At 41.3% G+C, this 15,138-nt stretch overlaps 2 protein-coding genes across 2 annotated transcripts in view; one reads left to right on the top strand and one right to left on the bottom strand.

Annotated features, from left to right (window-relative positions):
- LOC114249139 (uncharacterized) overlaps positions 1-12,729 on the bottom strand; it is an 80,513-nt gene extending 67,784 nt beyond the window's left edge. Inside the window, exon 1 of the mRNA XM_089738735.1 lies at positions 12,388-12,729. Coding sequence (XP_089594861.1) covers positions 12,388-12,729 — 342 coding nt within the window. The remainder of the gene's footprint in view (positions 1-12,387) is intronic.
- A 191-nt stretch (positions 12,730-12,920) lies between these two features.
- LOC149499777 (uncharacterized) lies at positions 12,921-14,479 on the top strand. The gene has a single exon (XM_089738793.1). The coding sequence runs from the start codon at positions 13,082-13,084 to the stop codon at positions 14,477-14,479; it is 1,398 nt and encodes a 465-aa protein (XP_089594919.1). The 5' UTR covers positions 12,921-13,081.
- The last annotated feature ends 659 nt before the right edge of the window (positions 14,480-15,138 follow it).

Below are 15,138 nucleotides of genomic sequence, written 5' to 3'. Positions count from 1 at the left end.
ATGGCGTCACCCAAAGCGTTAACACGCTCAAAGTTGATCGACTGAAAAAAGTCGATCGCTAGAGCGAGATTTTCGGACGCGGTCGGAGGGCACTACGAAGTCTGCCGGGTCAGCTACTATTATATAAAAATACTTCCTTGAGTACGCTCTCTACGTACGAGTAGAGATTAAGCATTACTGGATATTTGGTTTGCCTGGTCCGAACATCATAAGATACCATAACTTGTGAATCTTCAAACCAGATTGCTTAGTAACATCGCGCCAGAATTGGCATGTATACTAATTCGACATTCAGTGAACTTGATTGGGTTCGTCGGTAATCTAAACCTCACCACGCTAATCATTTTCATCTGGAAGCCGCTGTTGAAACTGGCCACATTGAAGGTGCCGTGGCAGGACAGACTGGCGTAAAAATACCAAAGAAACAGAATCATAATAACTAGCATCCAGCCTCAAAACCGAAGCGCCGATTTTGGTCGTTTAAAAGTTGCTAAATTCTTAAGGAAAACTTTACCATGCGGTGGACAATTACACCCGTATCTTTAGTCGTTCACACGAGCTTAACTCGACTCGTCTCAACCTCCAACGCGCGTTTTGGTATGCTTAGTCGTAAAAATAAACTCCACTCAAACGTCCTTGGAAAATTTTCCTAACCGGAGTGAAGTAAGCGAACTGTCAAGTCAAAGTACGTTGCGACGTACCTTGAACGTTCCTCAAGGCTGGTTTTCTATCAATTTCCAAATAGTATGTGGACCGCAAATGGAAATATATGATATTGTTGTGCAATGGCCTGGATCTGTGCATGATTCGCGCATATTTTGATAATTTAATTTTAATAATATTTATTAATAAAATAAATAGTTCGAGGTTAGAATCTTGTTTAGGCTCGTGATTAGACATTTGAAGCTCATTATTTTATTTACCTACCTAAGAGCCATATTTTGCTTAAGTACTACCTAATAAATAAAGTCAATGCGATTATAAGTTTTATTTATATACCTATAATAATAAACTGATGGTTGTGGAAAAGTACTTCAACAACACGATGCAATCAAAATCACACAAAAGCAGCGAATAAAAATACAAAGCCGGGTCCGAAATCTAAAATAATAATAGGTTAGAAAATAAATAATACACTTTCAAATTTACCGCACGCACACACAACTTAGCAACAAAAACATCAAACAAGTTCAATGCTTCTAGTGTCAAACAGACAGCGGCAGCTTGACTTTGACATTAAACAATGACCATAGACTACAGAACGCTATATATGGGTTTGATGCTAGCTTGATCAAATTTTCCCCAAACTAATGTTGTCGTGGTGACGCAATAACACGACTCTGCCTCACTCGAGGACAGTTGAGGAATATTGTAATGGTCGACTAAAAATACCAAACTCGAGTAAGTTTGGGAGGAATGTTCGAGCATCATCGGATGAGTTAAGAGTGGAGGACTATTTTACGAAACGTCTAAAGATACGGGCATTAATCTCTTTAATCTCGGAGCTAGTAAGATTACATCGATATTTACATCAACATAAATCACGAATAGTATTGGGATGCTATATTATATGCAACTTCGTTAATAAAACTAGTGTTAGAATGTCATAAATAAATAATAGCTTAAAAAAACTAACAAAATACGCTTTTATAGAAAATCCAACTAAAAATATAGAAAATAATTTTTTTTTATTCAAAATTATTAAAATTTATTTTCTATTTTTTAGTTGAATTTTCTATAAAAGAGTATTTTGTTAGTTTTTGTTAAACTTAATTTATTTTGCATTTTTTAGTTGTATTTAATTTTTTTAAATTTTTTTTTAATTTTGGGTTGTCATCGGTCCTGTATGATATCAAATTTCGAGTTAATCCGACCTTTTTTAAGAGGGTCAAAATCATGTTCAAAGATTCCGTTACATACTAACATACATACGTCTGAAGCTAATAAAAGCGTATTAAAAACAAAACATTTCGTTACGAAAACTACTCTACAATTTAATGATGTTTATTTTAGTTTATCTAAGTTTGAAGAGAGTTTCCCAAGGTAAGAAGAAGTTGTTTATAGATCGTAAAATAGTAATTAGAAACCTGACTTCACTTTATTCGTTTTCTGTCTGATCCGCTATTACAGAAAGGGGGAATAAGTTTTCTTTTAAACATAATAATAAGTTCTCAATGAAATACTGGAAGTACTCTTTCTCTGTTCTAACTACTTTCATGATAGAAGTTGTATTGTGAGGCCCGATTACTGCCTACCCCCGGCATATTAGGTACTTTATCTATACATTTATTATAAGCTCTTATTTTTTATTTTAAACTTTCAAAATAGTGAAGGGATAGAGGGAGAAGAAAAATCTGGACTTGAGCTCAAGGCAGATGTTTCAAGGAAATAAATGAAAAGGAAGCAAAGTATACTTACTTAGTCATATGCGCCTTAAACTCGCCTGCAATTACCGAGAATAAAAAGTGATTTCTTGACATTAGTTTGGGATTATTATTCAAAAATCTATTTTATCTGTAGCTGTGTGGCTTATTGTGGCCATCTCTACACCTAAATAATATTTTTTACATCTGAACTTAGAAGGTTATTTGAGAGTCACTACGTACCTAAGTCCCGAACCAATTCCAGGTTTAAGTCAGCCATTATTTGCGTGATTGAGTAACAAACAGTAGAATCCACTGTGTTTGTACCCATAGACACAGTCCACTGAGTTTCTCGCCGGGTCTTGTCAGTGGCTAGCGATTCCGAACGGATAAAAGATTCTGCGAAGCATTGCTCTTGTTAGGGCTAATGTTAGCAAATTGTTTCAAGTAGAGTTCGTGAGCCCACCCACCCTTCCCCGCGTAGCTGAAATAGCCTCTTAGACTACCAACGAATATGTAGGGAAAAAAGTATGTCTTTACATTGCCGAATATTGCCCAATTTGTATTTAATCGTATGTAAGTCTATCTTATATTGTATTTATTTATCACATATGTAGGTATATAAGTATATATTTTTATGTAAGTTTATTAAGATATAGCACTGTCCACTTTGCTTATTCCTCTCCCTGCAAGGTTGCCTGGAAGAGATCGCTTTCAGCGATAAGGCCGCCAATTTATGTCACTGTCTATTATTTGTTTTTTATGCTCACTCTGGTGTGGTGTTAAATAAAGAGTTATATTATTATTATTATTAATATTGATAAAAATAGAAAATGTTTGTTTGTAAACAAAATATGTTACCAAAAAAGATATCGTTATTCAAAGAATTTTAGAATTAACTATAACACTATTAGATGCTAAAATTACATGGCAAAAAAAACGGCCGTGCATTGATTCACACAATCGATTTTGTTTCGTATTCAGTTTGCTTCAGTATCAATACACAACATGCTCCTCTCGAAGCTCCATCCTCCTCCTTTAAAAGTACACGTGCGAGTGTAATTCCCAAAACGAGACATTCCGATTCTGAGAAATCGTAGTCTCGTTTAGATTCGAACTTCGTTTCTGTAAATTGAGTTCATTAAACTGTCTTTGTGACTGTAAGATAAGATTGAACGGTAAAATTGGCTATATCTTAAAACTCTTTACTCAAGTCGAACTGATTGTTCTATTTAGTTTGTGTTTTAGAGAAACATTGATTCTTTGTGCTCCAGAGCTCCAAAGTTTGATTTTCTTTTAAATTATGGCACTTAAGAAAGTTAAGAGAGTTCGGCCGAATTGCTTAGCATGATTGGATTATTGGTTATGAATAAAACTCTTGTTTCAAAAACCTTAAAAAAATAATGATGTAGGAATAAGCTCCCTGCCCATATTATGGTGCTTACCGAAACCAATAGACATGAAAACGTGATTGCCGCAACATATTTTAAGACAGGAGATTGAAAGCTGAAAAAAAAAAAAATAGTTTAAAAAAAACTATCAAAATACGCTTTTATAGAAAATCCAACTAAAAAATAGAAAATAAATTTTAATAAATTTGAATTAAAAATAGTGTAAGAAAAAATGATTTTATTGTAAAAAAAGCGTGGGATGCTTTTCAGGATATTATCAAAATAACTCTTCTACTCATATCTGTTCATAAAAACATTATAACTTCTGATACCATGCACCCCAAACCGAAACTCGTTACTGGCTCGCGGCAGAAGTAGGCCTACCATATCTGCCCGTTTTAGCTTCCAATACGCCCGACCATAAGAAAATTCCTCGTGGTGATCGCTGTACGCTAGTACTCCGAGAAAACTGCAGCCTATTTATTCTCTGATGAATCCCTAAATCGCCTTTTACCACAATTTCCCCTTACTCTGGCTATTTCAATGTTTATCATACTTATCCTACCATATTATGTACCTATGGTATACACCTACTGATATTACATTTTTTTTATTGCTTAGCCGGGACGAGCTCACAGCCCACCTGGTGTTAAGTGGTAACTGGAGCCCATAGACATCTACAACGTAAATGCGCCACCCACCTTGAGATATAGTTCTAAGGTCTCAGTATAGTTACAACTAAACGGCTGTCCCGCCCTTCAAACCGAAACGCATTGCTGCTTCACGGTAGAAATAGGCGGGGTGGTGGTACCTCCCGTGCGGACTCATAAGAGGTCCTTTTTTTAGGGCCGGGAGTCGAATCTCCTACGATGTCCCCGCGCCTAGGGGGCGGCGCACGGGGTATGTGGGACTTGACGATCTGCAAGGTGTTGGGAGCAGACCGCGAGCCCAAGGAATTTTAGGGCCCACCTACTAAATGACTCCCATGCACTCTTCGCACAAGCGTCCGATCCCCTCCAAGATCAGAACCCGGATGTGGTAGGGGGGTTACCGCGGTCAACACTGCAACCAGACAGCGCAGCTCACCCCAAGGACGCCCAGCCGACGGAGCCTTCGAGGCGAATCGAAGGCTCTGAAACGTCGGCCGTCTCGGTACGGCAGCCCGTCAGGCAGACAGTGCTGCTGGTGTTCCGGAATACCCTGCTGGACCAGAACCAGCCTGCCGGGTCGGGACGCGATACACCGCCAACCGGTCGCTCTACCACCAGTATTTTCTTATTCGAGGAAATACATATCGTTTTGATTTATAATACAAATATTTAATTACGGTTTTAAATATCGCAGCGATATACCAGTCTCTATGCGATTAACTGTTTCCTATGCATTCTTAATGCGCTACCAACCATAACGTTCATAAAAGTTACAACTGTAATTTAAATATGTTAAAGCGCTTTTTCTAAGGCACGAACGCTTCTACAGGTACACTTTACGATGGACTTGAGGATACGGTAAAGATCCGACCACATGAACGAGGGTTCGTAGCGTTTATACTGATTGTTTGTGATGTTCCCGTCTTGAATCTGCGAAGTGACTATTGCTGATGTAGCGTAAATAGCTGCACCTTGTGTGCAATTGGGAAATGGCGCAAATTATGCGATGCGATGCGCTGACAGTAGGATAATTTTAGCGACGCAATGAAGATGGGAAAACACAGCTTGGTTCATATTTTTTTTATTGCTTATATGAGTAACGAGCTCACGGTCCACCTGGTGTTGAGTGGTTACCGGAGCCCATAGACATCTACGAAGTAACGCCGCCATCCACCTTGAGATATGAGATCTAAGGTCTCAGAATAGTTACAACGGCTGCCTCGCCCTTTAAACCGAAATGCATTACTGCCACGGCAGAAATAGGCGGGGTGGTGGTACGCGTGCGGACTCACAAGAGTTCCTACCACCAGTAATTACGTAAATTATACCACCTACCACCAGTAATACAATGCTCATGACTCATTCATGTTCTCCAAGTCCTCGTTCTCTCCAACGGTAGGGTTCTTAATGGTTTCTCAGCGGCGAATGTGAGTCGAGCACTTCACAATATTAAAGAAAGTTCTGATATGATTCGATACTTGTAGTAAAAAGCGGGTAAATTTAGATAATTTTGGTGTGTTGTGCATGAAGAAGCGGCAATACGAACGGGACGTGCGTGGCTTACAAAATCAAAGTTACGTTCTTCGGTGAACCATTTTTGAGATTCTTACACCTTCAAGGAGGATTCACTGGATCCCAAAGAGGTGGCATCGCAAGGGCTTGAACACTAAATTCAAAACTGTATTGGGGAAAAAAACGTGTGTGTGTGTGTGTGTGCAAGTCACACACGGTAGAAGTGAATATTATAAAAAATAAAAAAAATCGCATGGGTCAACCACTCCGCAGTGTAATGGAGCAGCCTCACCCTGAGGGAACCGCCTGCATGATCACGGTATCCCTGCGCCAGGTACGTATGATTTAGCAAGAGAAATACGAGAAGGTCTATCAACTGTGTAACATCTCGTCACCGCGATTCAGGAATTGTTGAATTTACGTACTGCGACATTTGTTGACAACAAACTAAATAGAAATAAAAGTATCTCAGGGCACTCCGAGAGCCACGACAACGTGCACGGACGTCAAAAACACACTGAGCTAGTCGGGGACGCTAGACCGTGTGGAGCGCTTCGTGATTTGTCGGCGCCGCTCGGAGCCGCTTCGGTAAGCCAATCGCGGCACACTTATTTTTTCGTTTCGTTTCATTTCGTTTCATCGAGTTTGAAATCATAACGATTCTAAAGAAGTTGCACTTCAATAATAAGGCACTCATCCTGTTACATTTGTAAATTTAGCTATCATGGAATATTCGTTTAAGATATTTGACAGATAACTGAATCTGACTGTCAGCATTTACATAGATACGTTTGCACATATACAACTGTTCCAAACAAAACCATTCAGATCGTCCATTTGCCGAGCAATTTCTCTTTCCCTTTACCGATCTTCCTTTTGCCGTTTCTCCCAAAAAGCTAAACATCAGCGTGGTGATCATCAATCCATTTAACAATCTCCTCGTTTATAAGACAGTGTGTTAGAGAAATCAGCTCGCGTTAATCTGTAGGCGGTTCTTGGAGCCTAGGACACGGTAACGTTTATGACTTTGCAGATTAAAACCTCGAGATAAAAATCGAGATAATTAGTACCTACTTAAAAACTCAAATTGTAGCACGCAAAAAAAACGCGCCATAATTAGGACCTTTCGCCTATCTGCATAAAACAAAATAGGGTCGGCAGCGCCAAAGTATATACTAAAATAGATAATTGACTAATACTAAAATAAACCCCGCAAATATAATGAAACTTTTCGCTTTTATCTTATGTAAATTATGCTTGGGTTCTCGATAATAAAGATCGGAATGTGTGTTCGGAATTTAAAGCTAGCACAGTTTGCCATCCATTAGGGAACAGTGACCGCAGTGGAAACTTTTAAAAACTTAAACGTCTGGACTCGTACTGAAATATTCATTAAGTTCCTTGAAAGTAAGTTTGCTTCAAAGGGTATTAATTACTCTAACATTAATCACCTTAGCACAGGTGACCGAATAGCATGAACCATTATAAACATTGCTACGAGCTGGGGCTCAGGATAAATAAAACTCTTCACTGAGATACCAATTAAAAATTCGTTTTATTATTACGGAATTGAAGGTAGACTTCACTACCACGATTAAAATTTTCTGTTCTGTACAGAACTAACCGCCTTCATGACGCCTAATATATGTTTCTATCGTTTGGACTATGTCTACAATTCACTAGAACCTTCTCGATAGAACTAGAACATTCGAGAACGTTCTAATTGTTACCGGCATAGTAATCTATATATTAATACGTGAAGCAAAAACTTTGTATCCCTTTTTAAGAAAATTGCGCGGACGGAGGAGTATGAAATTTTCCACACTTATAGAGAATATAGAGAAGAAATGCACAATGCTATTTTTTTTTTAAATAACGCATAAAGTGTACATTAAATCAATAAAAAAACATTACACACACTACCATGTTTTTGACACACACACATATACTCTTTGTTTATTGCACTGAAGTATTGTCAAACTTATGTTATTGCTTAAAGTCTGTAGTCAAATTGAATATAGGTTAGTATTGTTTATCTTTAATATTACGAGTATTTGTCTATAGTGTAGTCTTGGCGAAATCACAATAGGACCATAATAATGTTGAAACTTATAATTCAATTAATTATAGTAGAATTTCGACTACTGCGGGACCACTAGCATCAATGAATAACGTAGGTATAGGTTATTACATTAACTACATATTACATTGCGTCAAATTGATTAATGCCAATAAATTATTTATGATTACTACTTTATTTTGAGGAGTACACTTAAAATGTTACCAGCTTTCTTAAATCTCGTAATCATAGTGCCTGCAAAACACTAGCATATCGGAAATTGGATTACAAAAACAAATCAATTATAATAAAAAAACAATCATCCATTATTTTATTATTTTATTCCCGTTACCTAACTACTAGCATTGTAGGTAGCTGCGAAAGTCTAAAACAATTCGGAAACTATTTATAGGTAAGACCAGTAACATTCTTTGAGAACCAGATTTCTATTTAGTATTCTCTTGGGTGTTCGTTGGTTGTAAGTTATAATTGAACTACTTTTAGGGTCATTCCGGCGTTTACTATTTTCGCGTAATGTTTTTCGCAGCAAATACGAGGGTAGTGAGCAGAATATTGTATTCTCGACAAATATCACTTAGTCGTCCATGATCAAGAAAGCTGTAATGCACTCGAAGCGTCCCAAAAAAATAACTTAAAATAATTAAAGTCAAACGGTGAAAGTAGTTTAAATTATTATGTTTTGTGTGTTTTATTTGAATTTATAGCATTTGGCAACCGTTTTTAATTCACGGAATAATCGATTTTCGGGTTTTACACTCGATAATACGCATTTAAAATTACGATCTTGCTTTTCAAAGTTGCTTTGTTAATCGCTAATATGGTTATTCATTCATCTACTACATGTAATGTTATAAAGTCCAAATTAAAGCGAATCACACTAATGTTCTTTAACAAATAAAAAAAAAAGTGCGTGCTTAGAAAGTACACATGTCAGAAGTGAAACTCTTTTGGCGAACTAATTTAAAGTCTTGCTTATATTTATACAAATCTTAAACTTTAGATTTCTGAGACTTAGAGGAAGGGAAAAAGGAAGATATGTTCCCGCCAAAAGTCTGTCAAATGTCAATCTCAAACCTCAGTGTTAACAGTCACATTATGTTTAGATTTCTAAATTGTAAATGACTAATTGAATTGACTAATTTAATTTTATGGTGTTTGATTAATGTTCCAAATTCTTTTCATTTCATTTCAACTCCTATTAGCATTTTTCACAAAAAAATTATAAAATATTAGGCTGTATGGTATGATACATTTGCCTTTCCAGTTGGAAAAATACAACAACTACTACTACTGACATTTGACAAGTACTTAATTTCAATAGTAGTTTGATGTCACTTCCGTTCACTGAAGTAGGAAACCTATGGAAATGAAACGTCAACAAAAAATTCGTGCCACTGTGACGTCATCTGATCACAAAACATGGCGGTTTTAGTGCTGTACAATAGATTTCAATGTTATCAGGTTTTATCGATAAACGTTCTTGGCTCATTTTATTTTTAATATTGTTGAGTATTATTTATTTGTAGAATTTATACTTTAATGGGAAGTAAGTAGGTATATTGTTATGTGCAAATATGATATGATTTAGATGGGTGAAATCTAAGACAAGTTCGTCCTTCGAATTTGCCAAGTAAACGATATGATGATTTTTAAAAGTTGCTACACTGATTTTATAAAGTTGTCGTTTGTCGCAAAACATAAAGATATGGCGTAGTACAGTGCCATCTGCCCATTTCTAGCATGCTAAATGTTATCGTATTTTGAGTACGTGTTTTTCTTAGACTATTACAATCTATTTTAATTGTTTTGCTGACTCTTAAAGTCCGTAACACACTACCGCAGCGCACCTCAAGGAAGGTGCGCCGCACCATTTGAATCACTTTCACTTGAGAGTGATTCAAATTGTAAACTTATCAAGGGACCGCGTGAAAAAAAAAACACCTACAGATCATTTATTCATTAATTACAAACGTCATTTCTTGTGACTTCCTCTCTAAAATCACTTAATTATTAAATATTTAACGAATTTACAATAGTGTTTTACTCACTGCGGAATAAAACTATTTTATTTAAATAGTTCCGAAGAGATTTTGTTGGTAGCCTTTTTCACGAAATATCCAAACAGAATGTCTAAATATGTTTTGATGACATAATTTAAAGAGGTATTTATGATTAGTGTCATGATCAATAGATTCCGACCGAAAAATGGTGTCCGATTTTTCGGATGAGGGCTCCATAATGAATTTAAATATATATAGATAATAGTTTTGGGGCATCGACTTTCTTGAGATCCTATAAAATACGTTTTAATTATTATTTTTGTATATTTTAAGCATGATAAAATATGAAATTTTATATAAGCAATCATATTAAATCGATATCAAAGTCAATAAATAATGTACAACCCAAAACAGACGGCCGAACTGACGTGACAATGACATTTGGCGCGCTAAACATGGCGGATTTTCGGCCTCATTAGACGGAGACGGAGATATTTACGTATATTCATGTTTCATTTTATGTACGCACTGAAATACTGTTATATTGTTTTCCTGCGAGTTAAAGTGCTGAGTAAGAACGAGATAGATATATGTTTATGTATGTGCCTTCAAAATGGGTGCTATTTATATAAGCAGTTGTACGTATAGAACAATATGTCGTGTCCCTACTATATAGGTCTATGCTTCCGTTGCATACCTGCATGACGTTCTGTAAAAATTTTACACCCATGCGCCCCGGGACACCAGTGCGTTCAGGATATCCTTGTGTGTCGTGTGCTGTGCAGAAGTGATCCTACGCGAGAGTGTTTCATCTGGCGTCAGCTGTTTCGGCGCGGTAACGTTCCGAGCAGCACAAACGAGGGACCCGGGAACAGGTGAGTTGATTGACACTATTCTATTCTTAACATTGGTTAATAGCGGGTAGGTGTCGATCAGCCTGTGAAAGCTGCGTAACCATTTTATTTTTTAATAAAACTGGTGTACGTGAGCGCCATTGAGTCTGGCCGCCCGTGTCTGTTCCCAGTCCTCCCCTACCCCTCGGGGTTAGGAGGGGCTGTTACCAACACCCGAAGGCCAATCCTCCACAGGTCTGCGGCGTCGGAGCCTTACAGGTAGGTCGTATGTTTAAGTTTTTTCTAGTTATTTCATTTCATTATTAATTGTACAATTGATTATTTCCTATGTCTATTCGATTTCATTGCATTACTTTACATTATTAGTTTCTTTATAATTATTAGGTAGAAAGTAGTTAAATTGTTCATATATTGAATTATCTTAAGTATATAGCAAGTTTAAAATTTTTTTTCATATCTACCCTCTTTTGGTGTAATATTTTTTTCGAATTCGTAATTTAATTTTTAAACCTAGATTACATTATTATTGGCATACCGATCACCGATCATAAGCCGTCCCCATTGTTTTGTCATTTTTTACAATAGTACTGACGATTGTGGTTGTGCGATCCCGTCGTATAAGTTGTATTGCAGCTAATAACTTGTAAATTTCATAGTATTATTTTATCTTTAGTTATTTTTACTTTTATTATTATTTTTATTTTTATTTGTGTGGTACCGGAGCTAGCCGGGGGGAGGAAGGTGCTAGTGTCTCGGTCGTGGCCCGCTCGGTCGTTGATCCCGGGGTTCCCTGATCTCAAACCTGGTTTTGAGATCTTCTAACCCGGGGGTCCCGGCCTTGTGGACCTGGCCCGTGGTATTGGTGTCCAAAACCCACCGTTTTTAGTTGGATAATATAATTATTTTATTGTTCTGTAGTCACTTAGAACTACATATGTAAATTTTCTTTCTTAATTAATAACTTTAAAATTAATTGATAATAATTACCAGTAGCTTTAAATTACATTGGTAGAATTCTCTTCGAATTGATAGTACTTAGTTTATATTAGAATGCCACATGCGACGGGTGACCCCAATCACGTTATCGTGGTAGTTAATAGCGGTAATTAAGGATAGTATTTATTGTTTATTTTGCTTAATTGAAGTTAGTTTGACTTAGTTATTAGTTTTGATTAGTATTGTTAGACCCAACTATTAATTATTTTCCTTACTTTATTTTTTGTTCTTTTCTACTATTTAAATCAATTATAGTTATACTTGGGACTGCTACTGACAAGCGTCACTAGTCTCCCCTTCACAGTCAAACTGACCTACACTACATGTTTATTCTCTGAAACGAAGGGTCGGCTGACCGGTCGCCCATAGTGTATATATAACCTACCTAGTGAGGGCACCAATGTCCGCGTGATCTTTAGGATTACCACATCATGTCTGGGGATCATTCACCCCCCATAATCAGCACTCCCGGCCCGTCTCACAAGGGACGTCAGGCGATGGCCGAACTACGGACCCATAGACCTGAACCAATTATTCGTACAGTCCCGATGGGGTTCGGAACTGACAATCGGCCCGGGCCTTCGGCCTCGGCCGGGGGTCCTCCGAGGATCGAACCGAGGGAAGGTGCCCTTCCCTCGTTGACCGATCCCTCGGGGCCCTCTCGGCCGCGGAAGAAGGCCAGGTCCGAGTCGGACCGAGGCTCATCGGACCAAGATAAACGACCAAGAATAGGCCCCTCCTCCAAATCGGAGGGAGAGGATAGCGAGGCCACGTCTTCCGCCCCGTCCTCTTCCAACTCCAACTCCAACTCCAATTCTGTTTCTCCTTCTTCATCAAGGTCCTCATCCCCCACTGGGAGTCCCATCCCAGTAGCTAAACCCATTCCCAAACCGAGGGCCCCCACCAGGACAGGGGTAGCCCCACGTCAACTCAGATCCCCTCCTCGATCCCCTTCCCCGACCATATCCCCCATCCCAGTGGATCCAACTCGAGGTGCCCCCGCCCTAAGCGGCACGGCGGGCAACCTGGATTCAACCAGGTATATGGATCTCGAGTCCACCAAAGCCCAACAGGTCCCTAACCCGTACCAACCCACTCCCTCAACATCTTATGCGACCATAGCCGCATCCCAACCCCCAGTGGGTACTCGCCCCAGACCCACCCAAACCCAAGTCCCTCCTCCCCCGAGGCCGAGGGGTCGGGTCCAGGAGGAGCTCCGCCGGCATCCACCTATCATGGTGGAAGCCCTCCCGAACTGGTCTCGCCATATGGCAGCCATTAGGGAGCGCCTCGGTAGGGCTCCTTCTGCCAGACCCCACGGCGCCGGTTTCCGCTTCCTGCCGTCATCGGCGGAGGAGTACAGGGTGATCCAGGACTATCTTTCGAGGGCCTCCGCCGCAGACAAAACCATTAAATGGTTCTGTTATGCGCTGTCGGAGGAAATACCCTCGAAGGTGGCCGTCCGGGGTCTCCCTGCCGACACCGATGCGGCGGAAGTTACGAACGCCCTCAAGGAGCTGGGCTTTCCTGCTCGACATGCCCGGTGTATCCGGGCCAAGAGAGGGAGACAGGGCTGCGTTTTCTTCGTGGCCTTGGACCACCTCTCCAAGGGTGACCTCGCCCGGCTGTATTCAGTGAATGAACTGATGTACTTGCCGGGGGTGACGGTTGAGGGATGGCGTCCAAACCGGGGACCTGCGCAGTGTCACCGCTGCCAGGCCTTCGGTCACGCGTCCACCAATTGTCACCGTGCGGTCCGCTGCGTTCGATGTGCCGGCGAGCACATTGTGGCGGACTGCCCGAGGCCAAGGGATGGCCCATTATCCTGTGCAAATTGCGGGAAGGACCACGCCGCCATCGATCGGCGGTGTGTGGTCTACCGCAAGAGGGCCAGGATGATGGGAGTAACCATCCCCCCTCCTGCACCACCGGTGCCTCGGCCCAGGAATGTCCCGGCTCCAGTCGCACCTGTTCCCATCCCTAAGGGGAAGGGGAAGGGGAAAGGGAAATCTTCCCAAACCCCAGCCCCTCCCCCTCCTAGTACCATTCCGTCTGTCTCGGTAGTGGAGGCAGCGCCGTCAGCGACCACGCTGATGGCGCAGGCCAACCCGCCGCGACAGACCAAAACGTCCAACCCCACTCCTCGTGGCCGAGCCCAAATTATAGCTGTCACCACAGCCCACGACACTCGCCAGACAGCCGGCTCAGCCCCTAAATCTGCCAAAAATAAAATTAAAAATAAAAAAAAGAAGGAGAGGAAGAAACTCCTGAAGAAAATGGCGAGAGAGAGCAGCGCCAGAAACATGGAAGTGGACCAACAACTCCATGAGGCCATGGAAGCCAACGTAACTGCCGACCCTAACCCTCCACAACTGGAGGGACAAACATTGCCTCAAGCTCAACCTGAGCAGTTGGGCAATACTCTGCCCCCTCTTCCCCCCCGCCCTCAGCGCGAGCAGCGCAGCGGTCGGCAGGCCTCACAGCCTGCCGGCTTTGCTGCATGGCTTCTCGCGCTCTGGGAAAAATTGTCCGAGGTGGTCTCCGGAGTGATCCGCGAGATCGCCTCGGGAGCCAGCCCTTTCGGGGCTATCTTGTCGGGGTTCTACCGAATGATTGCGCAGTTCAATGGCTAGCCAGGAACTGCGCATCATTTATTGGAACCCCGGCGGGGTAAAAACCCGCAAGAACGATCTCTTGGTTCTCGCCCGGGAGTACAACCCTGAGGTTGTGCTCCTGGGCGAGACCAAGCTACGTCCTCGGGATGTGTTCAGGATTCCAAACTACTTCATGTACCGACGTGACGAGGTGAGTCCTGCCGGGACGCCGTTCAGGGGCACTGCGGCGCTCGTCAGGCGAGACGTGGTGCATGATCAGTTGGATTTGCTGGCCTTCACATCGACAAGGTCGATCGGTGTGAGGATCCACACCTCGGGGGGAGATATGCGGGTTTATGCCGCGTATAGACCCCCGGGGCCTGATTTCCACCCCGGGGACATAAGACGGGTCCTGAATTGCGACAGCCGCCCAGCTCTGCTGGTCGGGGACCTCAACGCGAAGCACGTCGCGTGGGGCTCCCGACTGAACTCAGCAGTGGGCAGGCGGCTGTTAGAAGATGCCGATAGGGGCGACTACTCTGTGGTCGGCCCCGACGAACCCACGCACATTCCGACCGCCGCGCAACTCCAGCCCGACGTGTTGGATGTGTGCGTTCATAAGGGGCTACGGTGCCCCTTAACTATTGAGGCACTGTACGACCTGGGTACCCCCCATCTCCCTATCCTGGTCACACTGG

Source organism: Bombyx mandarina, chromosome 26 (assembly GCF_030267445.1).
Source record: "Bombyx mandarina strain Sakado chromosome 26, ASM3026744v2".
Lineage (NCBI taxonomy): Eukaryota > Metazoa > Arthropoda > Insecta > Lepidoptera > Bombycidae > Bombyx > Bombyx mandarina.
The sequence above is the reverse complement of the archived record's forward strand: the minus strand, read 5'-3'. Positions and strand labels throughout refer to the sequence as shown.